General features: G+C 45.7%; 1 protein-coding gene across 1 annotated transcript; it reads right to left on the bottom strand.

The window, feature by feature from the left end:
- Positions 1–204: 204 nt before the first annotated feature.
- Positions 205–17,817, bottom strand: LOC149874061 (cell cycle control protein 50C-like). The gene is made up of 7 exons (XM_090055883.1): positions 17,449–17,817; positions 14,732–14,842; positions 10,575–10,676; positions 5,766–5,856; positions 4,034–4,174; positions 2,688–2,897; positions 205–877 (listed from the first exon to the last, which is right to left on the bottom strand). Exons 1-7 carry the CDS (start codon positions 17,650–17,652, stop codon positions 690–692), a joined length of 1,047 nt encoding a protein of 348 aa, XP_089912009.1. The 5' UTR covers positions 17,653–17,817; the 3' UTR covers positions 205–689.
- Between the last annotated feature and the right edge of the window lie 792 nt (positions 17,818–18,609).

Below are 18,609 nucleotides of genomic sequence, written 5' to 3'. Positions count from 1 at the left end.
CACATCTGGATCTGGCCTTAGAAGCCTAAGCTTCACTACAAATATTACTTCACACAGAGAGGTCCACAGCTGAAGCAGGCCCCAACTCAGGGGCAGCACCAGCTCCTGCTGTGCAAATTACAGTGGTGTGGTCAGGTGTCACTACAGGAGTAGCTGTTTTGTCTAGTCCCCCCCTCTTGCCTCCCCCACCCCACAAAGATGGCACCCGGACTGCTGCCCCGGTTCCCCCTTCCCTCAGTTATGCTGCTGAATGAATCAGTGGGAGTTTTGCCTGATTACAGATTCAGCAAAATCTGAGGACCTGAGTTTTGGCCCAGCATTTGCACTTGGTAATTACTCAGATGATCTCTTGAGGCCCCGTCCAGTCTCACTTCTCTATGAAGGCACTGCAGTTCAGGATTCCAAATAAGTACAGTGGTCCAAACAGCACAAACACCTCTCAGATCCTGAAGATTGGTTCTTAGTAGACAACTGACATTTGGGGTTATTCATCCGGAATCACCTGATGAACTTGTGGCTATTTGGTATTATGGAAGAACATTGCAATGCTCGGGACTCCTGTGTGTTCACCACCTCTTCTGTGTTTGCAGTGATTCTACGGGGAGGAGGAATGTGTGAAAGGTCCATGCTTCTCTGTCCTCTCTTCAGAGGACTGCCTTTATTTTGGTCCAAAGAGTCATATTGTCTAGTTATCTTTGAAAGTAAGTTTTCCTTTTTTTGACCATCAAGTGAATGGCAGTTATGATAAAACCTGCCAGCATTACCACTGCACCAGAAACTGTATAGGCAATTCCCAGGAAGAGGCTGCTTCCCCCACACCACACCACAGTTGAGAGAATCAGGTATTTCTTCCCTTTGAACCTGGAAACCGGGAAATCTGATGGGGGTGAAGTTAAAGTTTCATTAACAAATTGTAGCATATTGTTTGTCAACGATGCTGACCAGGCAGACCTGCCTGGGCCACACCAGCAGTAAACCTCAGCTACTTAACTCTCCCGCAGTTTAGGAGCAGCAAGCCTCCTCCCTGGCATCAAAACCTTGGGCCTTGGGTCTGCAGGCCAGTCAACAGTTCTGCTGTGGCAAGCCTCCTAGTTCTTACACTCTGGTTATCCTGGTTCCTGACCCTGGTTTTTGGCTTATTTTTGGACTCCAGCTTTGGATTTCCCTGTGGTTCTTTTTCCTGGCTCCTGATCCCGGTTTGGTTTTGTTTTAAGACTTTGCCATGTGGATTGCTCTCTGGATTGGTACTTGGCATCTGATCCCTGGATCCCGACCCTGGACTATGTTGTGGACTCTGCTTCTGGATTTCTCTCTGGCTTTGGTATATGGATCTTGCCCTTTGACTCAGCCTCAGGCCCTGCTTTCCCTCAGTGGCCTAACCATTATGCTAGACCACCTATGCTGCAGTCCTTTACACTGTCATGATGAAATGTACAGAGAAGAGTTGGCAAAAATATCTTTTGCTGCCTCAAGTTGGTGGGGTAGAGGTAAGAAGTTCACACATGCAGCACGATGGCCTCTCATAAGAGCTCCAGGGGCATGCGGTCAGTGCCCGATAAACAGGTACCTGATCATTCAGGCTGGGGAGTTCAAGGTAGCCAAACATACATCACTCCCTTGAATGCCATTGGCCTGCCTCAACTACACTGGCCCTATAGTCCACCAGGTTTATGAAGACCTTTGGTGTGCCTTTACAAGGCAGATTATGGAAAAGCCCTTGGATCCTTTAATGTTATGATGTCAGGGTCATGTGTCATGTAACTGTTTAATGCACTGGAGTTACATCAGGGTTTAACTGGGCCCATAATATTTAAAGTGAACACATCAAATTAATTGGGAAATCTGGGTGGAAATTGTACAAGAGAACCACCGCCTGCAGACACCAGGCCCTGACATGCCAACACTCTACATAATGCTTGTAGGATATCCCAATCTCTTCATTGTGAGACACTAGCATCCCAGGCTTCATCTCTTAGAACAGGATGGTATTACAAAGATTTGTTGGCCTTCTGCTTCACCTAGGAGTATGAGAAAGTCACGCCATTAGGCTGATGACTTATGCCAGCACCATCCAGGGGTAGATGCAGCAGTGTCAATGCAGCAGTACTTCAGGCACCCCAAGGTTAACACTTGGGAAGGAGACCTTGCTACACTGGCATAACAACTCCTGTTCCCATAGGTTGCATCTCCACTAGGGGTCTCTGCTGACATAGCCATAGCAGCACAGACTCTTTCAGCATAGAAAAAGCCTTTGTTCTGATAAAAGAATAAATAAACCTGTTCTCCACTGACACATACTCAACTGGAAAAGGCCCTCTGACACATGAATACCTTACCCCTGGAAGGTAGCTCAGTGTAAAATATATTGATTTAAATTCCTGTTTTAGGTTACCTGGAACAAGTTGGTTTCCCAACCTCTACAAAAGCTGCCACTGCTGTGCTTCGTCACTAAACATCAGACGAGCAGCGGGATCAGAACTGAGGTACAATGGCTTAAGCTGGCCCAATACAAAGCACTTGAGAGATGTGTCTAAAGCCACTAGTGCAGACTGCAGAAAATCCAGGGTTGTCAAAATTGAGATCTTCCTTAGGGTTTTATTTCTTGCCATAATGCTGCCAAGCCAACTATCATCTAATTTATACCTATCTAAAAATGAAGGAATACATCAGGCATGATGAAAGGATACTGTAGAAAATGCGAAAGGTGTAATTCCCTGCTGGGAGACCATCAGCAAACTGCTCGGTGCGGCTGAGGCGACGGTGGAGGTTTCTGAAAGTGTGGAAAGCTGACACCCGCATCCATATGATAAAGTCATCATTGATGTAACCATTATTCCTTTCATTCTCCTCATCCAATAAATAGGCTGGTTTCTGCCAGTAGGGAGGCTTTGCTGTCCCTGGGGAGGAAAATGGAGAACAGGGAAGGAATGCTGCTCAGACAAGTAGTTACTTATTGACACCTGCCGGGCTTCTGATGTTTAACTGAGGATGCAAGAGCAGAGAATGGACAGAGGTTTAGCCCTGCTTTTGGAAGACAGGCACAGCAGAGAGCTGTTTCCATCCAAAGATCTTAGAACACAAATGAACTGAGCTTAATTATATACTAATCCTTATGTAATAGAGAAACCCGTGCAAAAGAAAGTGATTCAGGCATGAACTATTACCATTGTTTCTGGTTCCTACCTTCTGTACTCTCATCACGTGGCAATGCTCCCACGCTTAATCTTATCACCCCCTCTTTTTGATAGCCTGTTTTCTGCATGTCTTTTCATAGCATCTGATGAAGGAAGCTGGAGATCACAAAAGTTCATGCAGCTCTCATGCAGTTAAGCTATAAGGTGCATCTCTACCCTGCTTTTTGCAATTAATTGTTTACCTGTGCTTTGATAGATTGTTTCTTTTCTCTTTGCTCACAAAATGCACTGAAAGATAGGTCAGTATTTATGCATTGTTTATCTACAGTTGGTAGCTGTGGTGCTAATCTTGCACAGACTTCAAGTTTTTTGGGGGTAGGGACCATTTTCCAGCTCAGCATTTGTACAGCATCAAGCGAAGTGGGGTCCTGGTTCATGATTAGTACTCACAGGTCCTCCCCACAATACAAATATAAACTAACAGCAGCACTACCAGTAGTGATGCTATTAATATCAATAGTGACAGCTAGTCATCAGTTTAAAGAGCTAACGAAGATGACGATCTGACAATAAGTCCCACTTTATTCACTCTTTTTGCCCAACAGTCTTCCTCAGTAAGGAGAAGAGGGGAAAGACTTCACTTTTCTGTCTTTCTGGAACATCTTTTTCTCTTTATAGCATCTGTCTTTCCATCCCAGATGCTGATTCTGGTGTTTTTCCATTGAGAACCTGGAGACGGTTTTGTGAGGTTGCTCTTGTGGTTTTTCCATTGGATAAATTAATTGCCAGTGGGGAGAACACACAGACCATTCTCACAAGGCCTGAGCCTGTCTCAGGGGGTGTCCACCCACAGCAGGCAGACTTTAAAAATAAGGGAATGCAAATGAAATAATTCTTACCTGCAAATGCAGAAGTGAGGTTGTGTGATGTTGGATTGCAAAATTTCACATATTTATCTGTCCACCAACTATTTCCAGTCTTTAGTAGTGGGACTTGGATAGCAGTGGATAAATTAGTATAGTAAAAAAGAGAAATTGTATCTGCAGAAGGATCAAAAGTAATATGTATTAATCGCTTCTCGGCCTCTTGAAGGCTCAGATCGAGCGAAAACATTAACTGCCCTGCAACTGCCACCTGTCACTTTAGTAATTAGCATGACCAAGTGAAAGCTTGAAGGTAGGTGCAGGTATGTGTATGCACACACCCACACACACACACTAACCCCTCCCCTCCATGGAACAGAGAGAAATAAAGAGATAAGAGAATATTTTATGATTTTTTTCAGCCTCTACCCATTTGGTGTATTCCACCAGAAGTTTACCACTGAAGAGCCTTAAACAAGAACAATCTTTGAAGTCTCAAAGACTGCTGCTACTCAGTTACTTACTACAAGGAAAGATCTTTTTTTCTTTGTTCCACCTTTCAAAAAGGTATTATATCCCAGGGTGTGTTGTATGAGACACCAGGAGAATGACTGCAGCATTAGAAAAAGTGTGTTTTACTGCAAATGAGCTTATACAGGGCAGCTTCCTTATTTTAAAATTCCAGAGGAATCAAGAAACTGGTTGCTTCTTTCCATGTAAATAAGGCTAATATTATACTTCCTATCATGAGCTGCCCTCAATTCCCTGTATCAAGATAAAAGCAACCTGTGCCTCTTCTCTACTGAGATGTCAAAGTGAGACTATATAAAATCAATATTTTTGGAAGTGAACATAAAGACCAGGGAGTCTTTGCCTTAAGGAAACATCCTGATTTGTCATTATGAGACTATCCAGTAAAGTTGAACAAGTCTAATTACAAATTAGTTGAAAACTGGTACAATCTCCTGGGTAGAAGAGTGCATTTTTTGAATGATGTTTATGTCACATTATTGAAAAGCTTTCTTAAGTCTCACTGAGACACAGGCTAACATGTCTGAAGCCATATTGGTTGGTCTGCATGGAAGAGTGGTGCTCTCTCTCTTTTAGCAAGTGGTAAGAAGCTTTTTCAAACAGGTTAGATGAATTCAACTGGGCTAGTAAGACTGAAATACACATTTTCTATGCCCATGAAGACAGGGCCTATGTATGCACACTTTGGTCTTGTCTACACACACAAGTTGTAATAGTTCAACTACACCAATGACATTTTAGTGACACAACTCCCTAGTGTGAACAGAGTTCTACAGCATGTGATGGCCAACCACCACCACCATTAGGGATGCTGCTCTGAGGTAACTACGTTAGGAGAAAAAGATCACACACACAACTGACAGTTGAGTATAGCAAGAATGTGTTGTTTCACACTTGCAAGCACATCACCCGATGAAGCTAGATTCCGGGTCTTCTGTGCTCACCCAGCTGCACACTTTCCAGCTAAGCTACTTTACTAGGCTACTCAGAACCTCAGTCCTGCAAATGGTTTGTAGGATTCCTTGCAATCCTCTAGACACGGCAATGTATTTAGGCTTGCAGGCAAAGTGGTAGAATGCTATTCAGTGCTGTTTGGCATCTCCATTCCAGTCACATTGCCTAACAACAAGTGGGAGCAGAGACCAACAGTGGGGCTCTGGGTAGACTCAGGGCCACAGAGATGTTTCCACTGGGTACAGCCAGGCAGTTGAATAAATGAGATGTGGAAGACACCTACCATTGAACATGCTGTTGGCGATAGCACCGCATGGAGCCATGGGAGTTCCATTGCGATAGGTTGAGAAAGGTGCACAGTTGCTGTTATGAATCTGAATGTAAGGACACAGAACAATTACATCTTTTCCTAAGCAATCTTTTGCTTAATATTTTATCTATTTCCCCTTTTTATTTTTATTTTTTTAAACACTAAACACTTAGGAGTCTCCAGGGCCTCTCAGTCACTTTGGAGACAAACCCACCTGGAATGAGTCAGGGTCAATGGACAGAGCATTAGCAGACTTGTGCTCTGCTCCAGTCTCTGCCAGTGGCTTGTTACATGACCTCAGATCCATTCAGCTCCTTAGAGGATCTCCTGTGGCAACACAGCCCTTCTAATTCTCTTCTACTGCAGGGTATAGCTATAACGCACAGCCAGATCTCAAAATAGCAGAGCTCAATATTTTTATCCTTCTCTCTTTTAATTTTGAAACTCTGGATCTGGGCCAACCTTTCCCCTCTTTGGGTTGTAAGACATGTGGTCACCTGCAAGGGGCTGCACTGCCGCTTTCAAGTCTATGGTTAATGTCACCTCCAGGAGGTCTGAAGTCACTGTGGACATTTTTCTGCTGGAATTGCCCTCTGATACCAATTCACAGAGCAGCTGCAAACCTTCTGGGTTAAGTAAGAAATCAGTGTTCATCAGCTCTGCCTCTGATACATGGTTTGTTGGGTTGTCCTAGAACTGACAAGCTAGGGAACTGATGGGGAAGGAGGGGGATTTGTGTATTCATTTTAAACTAAGATTTAAACCAGCAGGATCCCCTGGGAGGCCATAGCTCTGACAGGAACAGTGTCATGGATGGGTACAAACTGTTCAGGAGGGACAGGCAGGGGAGAAGAGGAGGAGGAGTTGTGCTGTATGTAAAAGAGCTGTTTGATTGCTTACAGCTCCAGTATGAAACTGGCTCTAGAAAGTCTCTACGTTTAGAGGGGAGAGCAGCAAGGGTGATGTTGTGGTGGGTGTCTTCTATAGACCACCTGACCAGGAGGATGAGGTAGACAAGGCTTTCTTCAGACAATTAACAGAAGTTTCCAGAGTACAGGCCCTGGTTCTCCTGGGGGATTTCAATCACCCTGACATCTGCTGGGCAACCCAAGAAGTTTTTGGAGACCGTTGGAGACAATTTCCTGGTGCAAGTGCTGGAGAGATCAACTAGAGGCCATGCTCTTCTTGACTGAGGGCACAGGAACTAACCATCCTGATGTGCAGGAAGAATAGCAAATGTGGCAAGCAACCAACCTTGGCTTAGCAGAGAACTCTTTGGTGAGCTTAAACACAAAAAGGAAGCTTACAAGAAGTGAAAGCTTGGACACATAACTTGGGAGGAGTATAAGAATATTGCTCAGGGCATGCAGGGATGAAATCAGGAAAGCCAAAGCACAATTGGAGTTGCAGCTAGCAAGGGACATGAAGGGTACAAGAAGGGTTTCTACAAGTATGTTAGCAACAAGAGGAAGGTCAGGGAAAGTGGGGTCCCTTACTGAAATGGGGAAGGCAACCTAGTGACAGATGATGAGGAAAAGGCTGAAGTATTCAATGCCTTTTTTACCTTGGTCTTCACAGGCAAGGCCAGCTCCCAGACTACTGCACCGGGCAGTACAGTTTGGGGAGAAGGTAAACAGCCCTCAGTGGTGAAGAACAGGTTAGGGACTATTTAGAAAAGCTGGATGTGTACAAGTCCATGGGGCTGAGATGCTAACGTGATGCATCCAAACAGGGGAGGTGCTGAGGATTGAGTTAGGCCCATGATGTGATTGCAGAGCCACTGTGATGACTATTATCTTTGAAAACTCAGTGCAATTGGGGGAAGTCCCAGATGATTGGAAAAGGGCAAATATATAGTGCCATCTTTAAGAAAGGGAAGAAGAGAGGATTGTCTGGGGAACTACAGACCAGTCAGTCTCACCTCAGTCCCTAGAAAAATCATGGAGCAGAATCCTTAAGAATCCATTTCTAAGCACTTGGAGGAGAAGAAAGTGATCAGGAACAGTCAGCATGGATTCACCAAGGGCAAGTCATGCCTGACCAACCTGAATGCCTTCTATGATGAGATAACTGGCTCTGTGGATGTGGGGAAAGCAGTAGACATGATATACCTTGACTTTAGCAAGGCTTTTGATACCAGATCTCCCACAGCATTCTTGCAAGCAAGCTGAGGAAGTATGGGTTGGATGAATGGACTGTAAGGTGGATAGAAAGCTGGCTGGATTGTTGGGCTCAACAGACTAGTAATCAATGGCTCAACTCTAGTTGGCAGCCGGTATCAAGTGGAGTGCCCCAGGGGTCGGTCCTGGGGCTGGTTTTGTTCAATATCTTCATTAATGATCTGGAAGATGGGATGGATTGTATCCTCAGCAAGTTTGCAGATGACACCAAGCTGGGATGTAGCAGATATGTTGGAGGGTAGGGCTAGGATTCAGAGTGACCTAGACAAATTGGAGGATTGGGTCAAAAGAAATCTCATGAGGTTCAACAAGGACAAGTACAAAGTCCTGCACTTAGGACGAAAAATCCCATGCACCAGTACAGGCTTGGGACAGACTGGCTAAGCAGCAGCTCTGCAGAAAAGGACCTGCGGGTTACAGTGGACAATAAGCTGGATACAAATGAGCTAACAGTGTGCCCTTGTTGCCAGAAAGGCTAACAGCATACTGGGCTGCATTAGGTAGGAGCATTGCTAGCAGATCAAGGGAAGTAATTATTCCCTCTATTCTGCACTGGTGAGGTCACATCTGGAGTACCGTGTCCAGTTTTGGGCCCCCCACTATGGAAAGGATGTGGACAAGTTGGAGAGAGTACAGTGGAGAGCAACAAAAATTTGGGGGCTGGGGCACATGACTTCTGAGGAAGGCTGAAGGAACCCGGCTAAATTTATTTAGCTTGAAGAGAAGACTGAGGGGGGATTTGATAGCAGCCTTTAACTACCTGAAGGGTGGTTACAAAGAGGGATGGAAACTAGACCGGGGTGGGCAAAATACGGCCCGCAGCCACGTCTGGCCTGCCAGGCCATTCTATCCAGCCCATGGGGCCCCTAAAACATTTAGAAAATTAATATTTATATTTATCTAAGACCCAGGGGAAGTGCCAGCAGGCTCCTGCAACAGCAGGGCCATCCTGGCCCCACGCCCCCAGCTAGAAGCCCGTGCCTAGCCAGTAGGGCCACTCTAAACTATATGGCTCCCATACCCACACACACATCCACACAAACCCCCATATGCAATTATTTCTGCATATATACCACAAATGTATACAATTAAGACAATTTAAAAAAAAATTAAATTAAAATATATTATTATGGGTATTTGATTTTTAGTACATAATTTGGTTTTTCCCCCCTAAGATGGCAAACCCTCTTCCCCAAAGGACTAATTCCAGGGCCAAGGAGAAGGTCTTCTGGTAGCAAAGGTCAGAGGTTAGGGGTGGGACTTCCAGTTGCAAGATGGCAACCAGGGGGTGGGGCACCTGTCAAGGGGAGGGGCTACCCATATGGCCCTCTACAGCTTGGCAAAACTTGGTAAGTAGCCCTTTACCTGAAATAATTACCCACCCCTGCTAGACTGTTCTCAGTGGTGACAGATGACAGAACAAGGAACAATGGTCTCAGGTTGTAGCAAAGGAAGTTTAGGTTTAGTCTTGAGAAAGCCCTGGCTGGGATGATCTAGTTGGGGATGGTCCTGCTTTGAGCAGGGGATTGGATTAGATGACCTTCTGAGGTCCCTCCCAACCCTCACTTTCTATGATTCTATGACTCCTCTATAATTTAGTGCTCCCAGAAGGAACAGGTTTGATAGGTCTGGAGTCAGGACCAATTTCCTTTATTCATCCTGAGATAACATACAGCAGGTGCAGCAAAAATGCAACCTTCCCCAAAATTTCCCAGCCATGACTCTCAACCTCCAATTAAAAGGACTTTTAGGGGAGGGTAGTTCAGTGCCACTGGTAGCTTGTTAAGACAGTCACCAGAGTTACAGAATCATTTTTTGAAGTTGACCCCATGCCACTGAAGCCAGCAAGAATATGTATTCTGCTTTTGCAGCACCTTCAACCACAGGAGCTCAGGCTGCTTGATGTGCTCCAGCAAATTAAGCATTACAACCTCCCCGCTTTCAGGAGCAACATTATTTGCACTGACTGTAGCAGGAATCTGAAGTACAGAGAAGTATACCAACTCAACTATGCTCACAGCAAGTCAGAGACGGAGCCAGGAACAGAACCCGGACCTGTGCTTTAACCACTCTCCTCTCCTCTTCCATACCTCTCACCAACTCATGTCACATGGGCTTAACCAGACAGCAGTGACTTAGCTTGGAAAAGCTTTACCTTATTACCAAGCCAAACACTCAGACACCTGCATTAGAGGCTATAGCGGGCTTACATTAGCTCTCTGTACACTAAAACAGGGCTGTACAGTGGCAGCCTGCAGTGCAGCCTGTGAGGGGTTAATTTATGCTCTCCAGGCTCTGACCCAGTTGCTGTTCTCCCCCTGGCTCCAGCTGCTCTGGGCTCCCCTTCCCTCTTCTGGCTTTTGCTTCATCACCCTATCTTCGTGGGTGGTAAGGTGTGGCTCCCACCCATGGTGCTGAGGGAGCTCACTGCCACAGGAGACTGCAGCTAAGATGCAGAGACTGAGGCCAGGGCACTGCTCACATGTCATTTGGTCCAAGAGGCCCACAGCTTGCACTGGTGCAGTCTGCGGAGTGTGTGGCCCCTGTCTGCTGAGAAATTGGATGGCCCTGCACTAAAATATCGATCATGCAACATTCTTACATCTGTATTTCGACCCAGCAATTGCGCGTTGCTCCTGGACATGACGTACCGACGGTGGTTCTGATAAAAGTTTTGCAGGCCGTAGTACATAAAAACATCACCCTAGAATTCAAAAGAAGAACTTAGGCAGAGAGGGGATACAAGCAAAAAGATACATTTCACAAGTGCAGGCAGCTGTATGATGACTATTTAGATGCTCATGTTGTTAACATTACAGCTGATCAGTTTATTTGAGACATCCATGTGCTTTGGGCTTGTGGATGGAGGAGAGGTGGAACACCATCATTCCCCTACTCCTTGTAGTCTGAAATCATTGGAGAGGACATACTATGGTAATTCAAAGATATTATTTTACTCAAAGTAACAGGTATTGGACATGATCCAGCAAAACTTGATTCACATGAATAAGCTCCCTTGTGGTACTTCAGGAGGTCAGTTCCTAAAGATCTTTAACAATCTAGATGCTAGCTCCCAAGTACCTAACAGCAGTTAGACATGCGCTCCAGGAGTAGAGGGAGGGTGTGCTTTAAACAGAGTAGCTCCAAGGGCCATACTAATTAAAGCACTTGGGAGTGTCTCATGTATCAGTGTCACCATGCTGAAAAATGGTGGTGGGGGCACTTTAACTAAATAAAGCTCGTCAAACGAGATTTAGTTAAAGCACCCCCACTGCCATTTTTCAGCATGGGGACGCTGATGCACAAGATGCTGGAGTCTGCTGGAGTGTGGTAATTGCCAGGGATCCTTGTTCTCTCCAATTAAAAAAATCCCAAATTATGATTAAAAACCCCAAATCTATGTGTTTTTTACAATTAAAATGAAACACAACTTATATATATATCAGTTGAACACAATGTTTTATTGATATATTTATCATTTTAAAGTAATTTGGAAGCTTCCCAGTGCCTCAATCATAAAGTACATTCTAATTACCTATATATTTTGGCATTTGATTTTTTCTTTTTTATCATGGAAAATCAGAGCTTTCCCTGCCACCTTCATTCACCAAGACATAGGTCCAGCTGTGGCTATCCTGCCTCTGCTATTTTGTCACACTGAGCAGCCCTGATATACTGCCCCCCCACACACACACACTGGTGCCCTTCATTCCCAACCCGCAGCCCTCCATCCCTGCTGGTTCTCCTCACTCCTGACTCGCAGCCCTCAGTTACCCCCCACCCCGGCCGGCCCCACACGGACTCACAGCGCTGCAGCAGGGGGAGGGGGCAGGGGTCTTTCAGGGGCAGTGAGGAGCTGCATGATCAGGCTGCCAGAGGCTGGTGTCCATGCTCTCAGAGGCAGGGAAGGCCATGTGAAGTCGGGAGATACTGCTGGCTTGGGGGGGAGGGGGAGGAACATGGCTAGGCTGCCTGGTGTAGCATGAGCGCCCCAGACTGGAACAGGATAGTGCCACTGGCTCCCCCTCCTCCTTCCAGCCTGTGCTGGGGCCGGGCTCACTCTGCTGCCACCTACATGAGTGGGAGCTGCTGCAGCCACAAGTGGGACTGAAACTGCTTGGAGCCCCTCACCCTCCTCCAGCTGCACACAGCATGGCCTGGGCCAGAGCCATACTTCCAGTCCTTCCCATCATGCCCCAGCCCCAGCCAGTGGTGCAGGGCAGCATGTGGTGCCTCAGCCACTGCCTGGCTTCCCGCCACCCCCAAAGAACACCCTCCCACCTCCTTCCCCCACCGGAGGGCCAGGCACCTCTGGCAGCAACACTGAGCTGGGCTCATTGGCAGCACCAAGTGTTGCTTCAAAACCCACTGCCCTGCTGCAGCCCCAGCACCCGGATTCCCTCCCCCAGTGCTGGCAGGTACCCTAAGATACACAGACTCCCACACACATACACCACACACACGCTGCAACACACACACACGTGCCCCACATACAGCTCCCCGGACAGTCCCCCAGTCCTGGCCCTCCAAGCCCCCCGTCCCATAGATTTACCTGTTTCCAGCTGCGCGGGCTGCTCCCACTACCCTGCCTTGCCAACCACATGTGCGTGCGTGCGCAAACACATGGTGCTCCCTGCCCGCGATTTCCCTCCCTCTGCTTCCCTGAGCCCCAAGTAGATCCTTGTCGGCTGGAACACTGCCAGCCTGCAAGGGGAAACCTGAAGTTGCCAGCTTCAAAGATAGAATCCATGTTTTTCTCCTTTAAAAAAGGAAATCCACTTTTTTCCATAGGAAATGGAAAACTCAGATCCTTGGTAATTACCATGCTTCAGCAGATTCAATCAAGCCTGCTCTGATGCACTCTCGGAGCAGCCTCATTGCTGTATATAGGCCCCCTAAGTTACTGAAAATGGGAGCTGGGTTCCTAAGTCACTTAGGGTCAGTTTTTTAGAAGGGTGTAAGTCCTCTGTCTAGAAGAGGTCTAGGCTAAGGAGAAATATGTACCTAGTCTTTGTAGCCAAGAAAGGAATATATTTTACCTTTGATTTTAAATGCTCTACAACTCTCAAAACATTCTTGCACCACATGTATTAGTCTACGTAATATCTTTGGGGCCTCTTCTGTGCTGAGGAATCTCATAGTGGCTTTAAAAATTTAAATTGCACACTCTGATCACTACTGAAATATAGCTATCCCATGAAGTAGTTTTGTTTGTCGTAGTTCAAGGTTCAGCAACGTTTTTCAGCAGAGTGCCAAAAACACCAGCAAACTCAACTTGTAAGATGTTGATGTGCCAGGGGCAGATGGCGGGAGAGCCACAGGGGACCTGATCCTCATTGTGGCAGCACAGCCCTGGCCCCTTCCCTGCCCTCTGTCCCAAAGTGTGTGTGCTCTGGCACCCATGCTGGGGGTTGCCAACCCCTGGCGTAGTTTTTTTTCATTGTTTTTAACAGTGCATGACAATATCCTTCAGCAGTTTAGGACAGAAAAAAGTAACTTTTCCAGTTAAAACTCTAGAATGAAATTACTAACATGAAAATGGAGCCAGGACATTAACACTACAGCCCTTGTGAAAAGGGCTACAAGAGGTTACCTGTATTTATTGAAATCCAAGATGACTTCAAATTTAAGATAACCCCCTAAAATAATTAGATTCTATTCATGGAAAATTATAGATGTCATAATTTTCCAGGTATAGAAACTAAATAGTAGAATGCCATCTTAAATTTGTCCAACCTCACTTTGGTGGTGGGGAAAGCACTGGTGAGGGGCCAGTTCCCTACCCACTGCCCTCCCACTCCTGCCCACCCTGCTGCCAGTCCTACCATATGCCCCCCTTGCCCATACCTGCCTCCCCCACCTCCTGTTCCCCTGCAGCCTGCCTCCCCAGGCCACTTGCACCCTATGCCTGTGCCTGCCCCCACCTCTTTGCCCACCCCCCTTACCTGCTGCTGTTCTTCTCATCCAGGACATGCTACAGCAGCACAGCCCCAGCCCAGCCTTAGCCAGGGAGAAGTGGTGGCATCCTCCAGCCCCACCAGGTTGGGGCTGGAGCTAGAATAGAAGGTAAGGGGGGAGGGCACAGCTGGGAGGAGAGAAGCAGAGGGGAGGGGAGGCAGGCACAGGCATAGGGGGTGCTGGGGGAGGAAGGCTGCAGGTTTCCCTCCCCCCAATTTCCCCTGTGCTCCCCCCAGCCATGTTCCGCATCTGCCACCAAAAACTATTCTAGGCTGGGGCAGGCAGTGGCCCAGCTCTGGCTTCAGCCTGGGATCAAAGTCAGACCAGAGCTCCCACCTGTCCCAGGCTGGTCCTCAAATCCAAGGCAAGGCTTTGTTTTCCCCATGTGGGAACCTCATTTTGGATTCAAGTAAATATGGTAGTTAACAAGTGGTCAAGATTTAATGTCTTTTGAGAGATGTTCACTTAGCAGCACTGTGCCCCCAGGGTATAGACATGGGCTCACTACTGACTCAGAGGGAAAAGTCACGTCTTGAAATGCCACCACTTTCTAGAGCCTCTACTTTTACCTCATCTCCTGTCCAAGTATTAATGAGGCCTGACGTTGCTTAGTTAACAGAATGTGCCAGGATGAACGCCAGTGGCAAAGATTTAGCATGCCCAGGGTTTTAGATTTGTGAAACACAGCAAAATGAAGGACTTCAAGGAAATCATTTTGTGTCTTATGTAGCCAAATGTATACTTCATATCACATAGGAATTTAGTAGCTATAGTTTGTGGGTGGTTTCTCATGTTACTTACCTGTATTTTTTCCTCTAATTTGAAGTCAGCAGAGCAGAGGCATTCAGTATTCCAATTAGAGGAATTTTCACGCAGTTTTGAACAGATCAGGCATTTGTCTGAATAATTAATCTATCCAACATAGAAACAAAGCAAGAATCAGACGTTGTAGGACATCCCCTTGAGTCAGCCTCATATCTTAGCTGCTAAGACTCAATAACCAGTTCTCATGCGTTTCCAAGGAGCATTCAAGTAACCAGGGACAAATATTTTCAAAGGAAGTCACTCACTTAAGACTGGGATGCCCATTTTAGGCACTTTGAACACTAAATCTCATTGAATATCAGAGGGACTTATGTCTTTAAGTCAGATAGGTTCTTCTGACAACTCTACCCCTATCCATGAGACTCCTGTCCTGAGGACTGAGTGTACTTCCTCCTTCCCCAGAAAAGCAATGTACCCTTACATTGCTCAATAATCATCCCATCTGGCTGGTGAAACATCTGACTGACAGATAGAGGTGTGCGAAGTGGGCCCTATTCAATTCAGATTCGGATTTAGCCCGAATCAGGGACAGTGATTTGATTTGTCAATTTGGATCACTGTCCCCGATTCAATCTGGCCGAATCTGAATCTGAAGATTTGGTGCCGATTCAGAGAATCAGCGATTTGGCCGTAGATGCAGCTTTAAATGTATTTTCTACGTACCACGAGGTAGCAGGCGCAGCTTGTGATACCTGTGGTGCTGGGGTGCGTGGAGTGTCCCACAGGAGTGTGGGGGGGGGGGGCCTCCACCTGCTCAGCGGCGAACCTAGAAGTCCACCAGGGAGTGCATGGGACTCCCCCCCACCCCCATGATCAGCCACAGGGGAACCTCAGGTGCCCCCCCCGATCCAGACGGCACCAGTTGTTGAGCCGGGGGGACGCCCAGCATGCTCCCTGGTGGACCTGGAAGTGGACCAGGAATCCCCAAGGCAGGGCTGAAGCCAGCTGGCACACAAAGAACAGAGCCATCAAAAAAGTCACTGAGGCAAGCAACGTATCTAAATTGACACCATTTTGCTCTGTTTAACATTTTGCATTTATTTAGCACCTTCTACCCCAAACAAAAGCTTTTAATGCTGAAAATGACCAACACCCTATTATAATTGAATATTTAGTAACATCTTTTCATCATAAAGGCTGACAATTTAAGGGCTGAAAGTATATGCTTAGGTTATACAGTATCAGAGACAGAGTGAGCTGCAAGGCCATCATAATGTCTGAAAAATCCACTTTTTCTGTAAGGAAACCAGCTCACACAAATGTTCTCATGCTATTTTTTTAATCCCTTGGGTCATACAAAAATATCCCAGTTATCCTAGTCAGTCCTAGTACACGCTATGTGCTCCATACCACATGAATGCTGCATATGGCAATGTGCATTAGGGAAGGCTGGGAAACCTTGGGTGGTACTGCACGATTGATTCACTGAGTAACCAAGAATAAATCATTGTATGTTTTAACTCATCCTGTGTAAAACTGATATTCGATTACTTACCTATACCTAGAGCTGGTTATTTATTGTGAATAATGCTACTGGTAGATTTATACCACTTTTCTGTTCATAAGTCAGTCACAAAGTGAAAGTGGTTTCTACAGATGCATTTGCTGTTTCGTAAGTATTCACCAACATTGTTTACACAACCAATTTTAACCTATGAGTAGTTTCTAAACAGTTAACTTGGACTAGTGATTATTTCTTTTGTGCGATTAGTCAGCTCAGTCACCTGGTAGCGTACTGATACTAGCTGGAAAACCAAACCAAATAAAAAGCTGATAATGCATCCCCAAAACAATTGATCAGTCTCTTAATCACTTGCGATAGTCTCTGAAGCTTTCAAGATTTATGATTATTCTCACAGGTCCTGAACAGCTGCCAGAAACATCAAAATAATGTGAATTGATAGATGACCATTGACATTATTTGATCACGATCAGTCGCTTTGATTTCTCACTTGGACTTATAGGCTCCTTGCAGATGTTAAAAAAAACAAAACAAAAAACCAAAAATGGCGCTTTACTTTAAACTCAGCATGTTCCTATGCCCAGCCCAGCACATGCCCAGAAGAGGCAGCATGTTAGTTGGATCCAGCTTGCCCAACATCTGTATAGATTGGGCACTTTAGTGGACCTTTTTTGGTGCTTTTATCTAATAGCCGATTGAATCAGCTTTAGCTAAAAGCACCAAAAAACTGCCTGAATTGCCAAATCTGTACAGCTCCAGAGCCAGGTGGAAGTAACACATTGCTTCTTCCAATAAAGTACTCTCTTTTTTTTAATGTCTGCAAACAGTCATAATGTTTAATCAGGTCTACCTAGAGTAATTTTGTTAAAAAGCACGGACACTTTCTTTTGTTGTCGTTGTTTCTTTTTTCTTTTTTTTTTTAAAGATTTTTAACATGACCAATGTTTATTTAAATGTTCTAGTAATTACAGTGACCAGTCTCTCTCCTCCCCTAAGCACATGGAAAAATTACAATGTGGTAATCTTTTTCCTGGTGATCACTATAGTTTCACAGGGGCACTGCAGATTCTAAACCAGTTGGGCTGACATACTTGTATGAAGGAAGCACATACAAGTACACAGTATCATTGCAACCATCTTTGTTTTGAAGCACAAGCTCTCTGTTATTTTTCTCCTAAACACAATTAAATCTCTATGTAATAATGTGTCAAAAAATACACCCCAAACCAACCTGCACTTCTTTGACGCTCTTTGCGGACAAGATGAGGCAGACTCCCATGGTGAGGCAGAATACGCTGATAAGAATGAAGCCAGAGAGGACAGACGCAGGTGTGAGTTTGGGCTGCCAGGCTGACAGTTTCTGTTGTCTGAATGCGCTGTTATCTGGACATCTGGAGTTGGGGGGTTGTGCATCCTTCCTGCTCTTGCTTGTCATGATGTCCCCGTTGGAAAAGGGCAAGTATTTGGGATGGAGAACTAAATTTTTGACCCTTTCTGAAGGGAGAAGCTGTGCTGTTTTTTTCAAACCTTTGTTACTTCCTGGTATTACTCATTAACTAGCTCTCCCTTCCCCAGCAGACTTATCTTTTACACCTGGTGGTGTATTTCAGACAGTTGCTGGGAAAACATCTAATACATTATGGTTCTCCAAGATAGTTAGTCTTTTCCTGCCTCACAGTTTAATTGTTTGTTAGATTTGACTAAGCTCTGAGCTACTGATCACTGGCAGCACAGTTTCTACTTGGAAACGGGATACTTGCCATTCTAGGGTACCATCAGATCCATTACTCTTTCTCCTCTTTTTATTTCCCTAGCTGCTCCAAGCAGAGATGGGTTATAACAAGCAATGGATTACTTGGGCTTCCCAAGCAGCTGCTGCATTGGGTGACAGTGTGAAGGGGCTCCTATTCAGTGTCAGCCTGAGGCAACATTTATCTGGAACCAACCACGATACCTTGAACAAATGGACAGCACTGAATCATTGGTGCCAACCCCTCCGAGCTCTTAGATGCCACTTTTGACGTTATACATCATTTCCTGTGTGAACTGGGAACACAAGATACAGGGAAATAGGATCCCTATAGCTACTAGGGCTGTATGAAATTTCACCGGCAGTTTCATTTTGGCACTGTTTCAACTCGTTTCGAGCTTGAAACAGCAACATCAAAACAAAACAGAGAGCTTCGAAACAGCCTCAAAATGAAACGAGGCAAGTCACAATGTTTTGAAATTTTCTAAACGTTTTGAGTTTTGCCTGCAGGGAAACAGAAACTAATGTAAGGAGAGGGAGGGGGAAGAAGGGGGAAGGAGTACTCTCATTATTGACTGTGCAGCTGGCCAGTGACTGTCATCCTTTCCTGAGGTCCCTTCCAATCCTAGTACTCTGGGGGAG

The sequence above is a fragment of the Crocodylus siamensis genome, chromosome 1 (genome assembly GCF_052110815.1).
Source record: "Crocodylus siamensis isolate JL-2025a chromosome 1, ASM5211081v1, whole genome shotgun sequence".
Taxonomy (NCBI): domain Eukaryota; kingdom Metazoa; phylum Chordata; order Crocodylia; family Crocodylidae; genus Crocodylus; species Crocodylus siamensis.
This window is presented reverse-complemented; position numbering and strand designations above follow the sequence as displayed.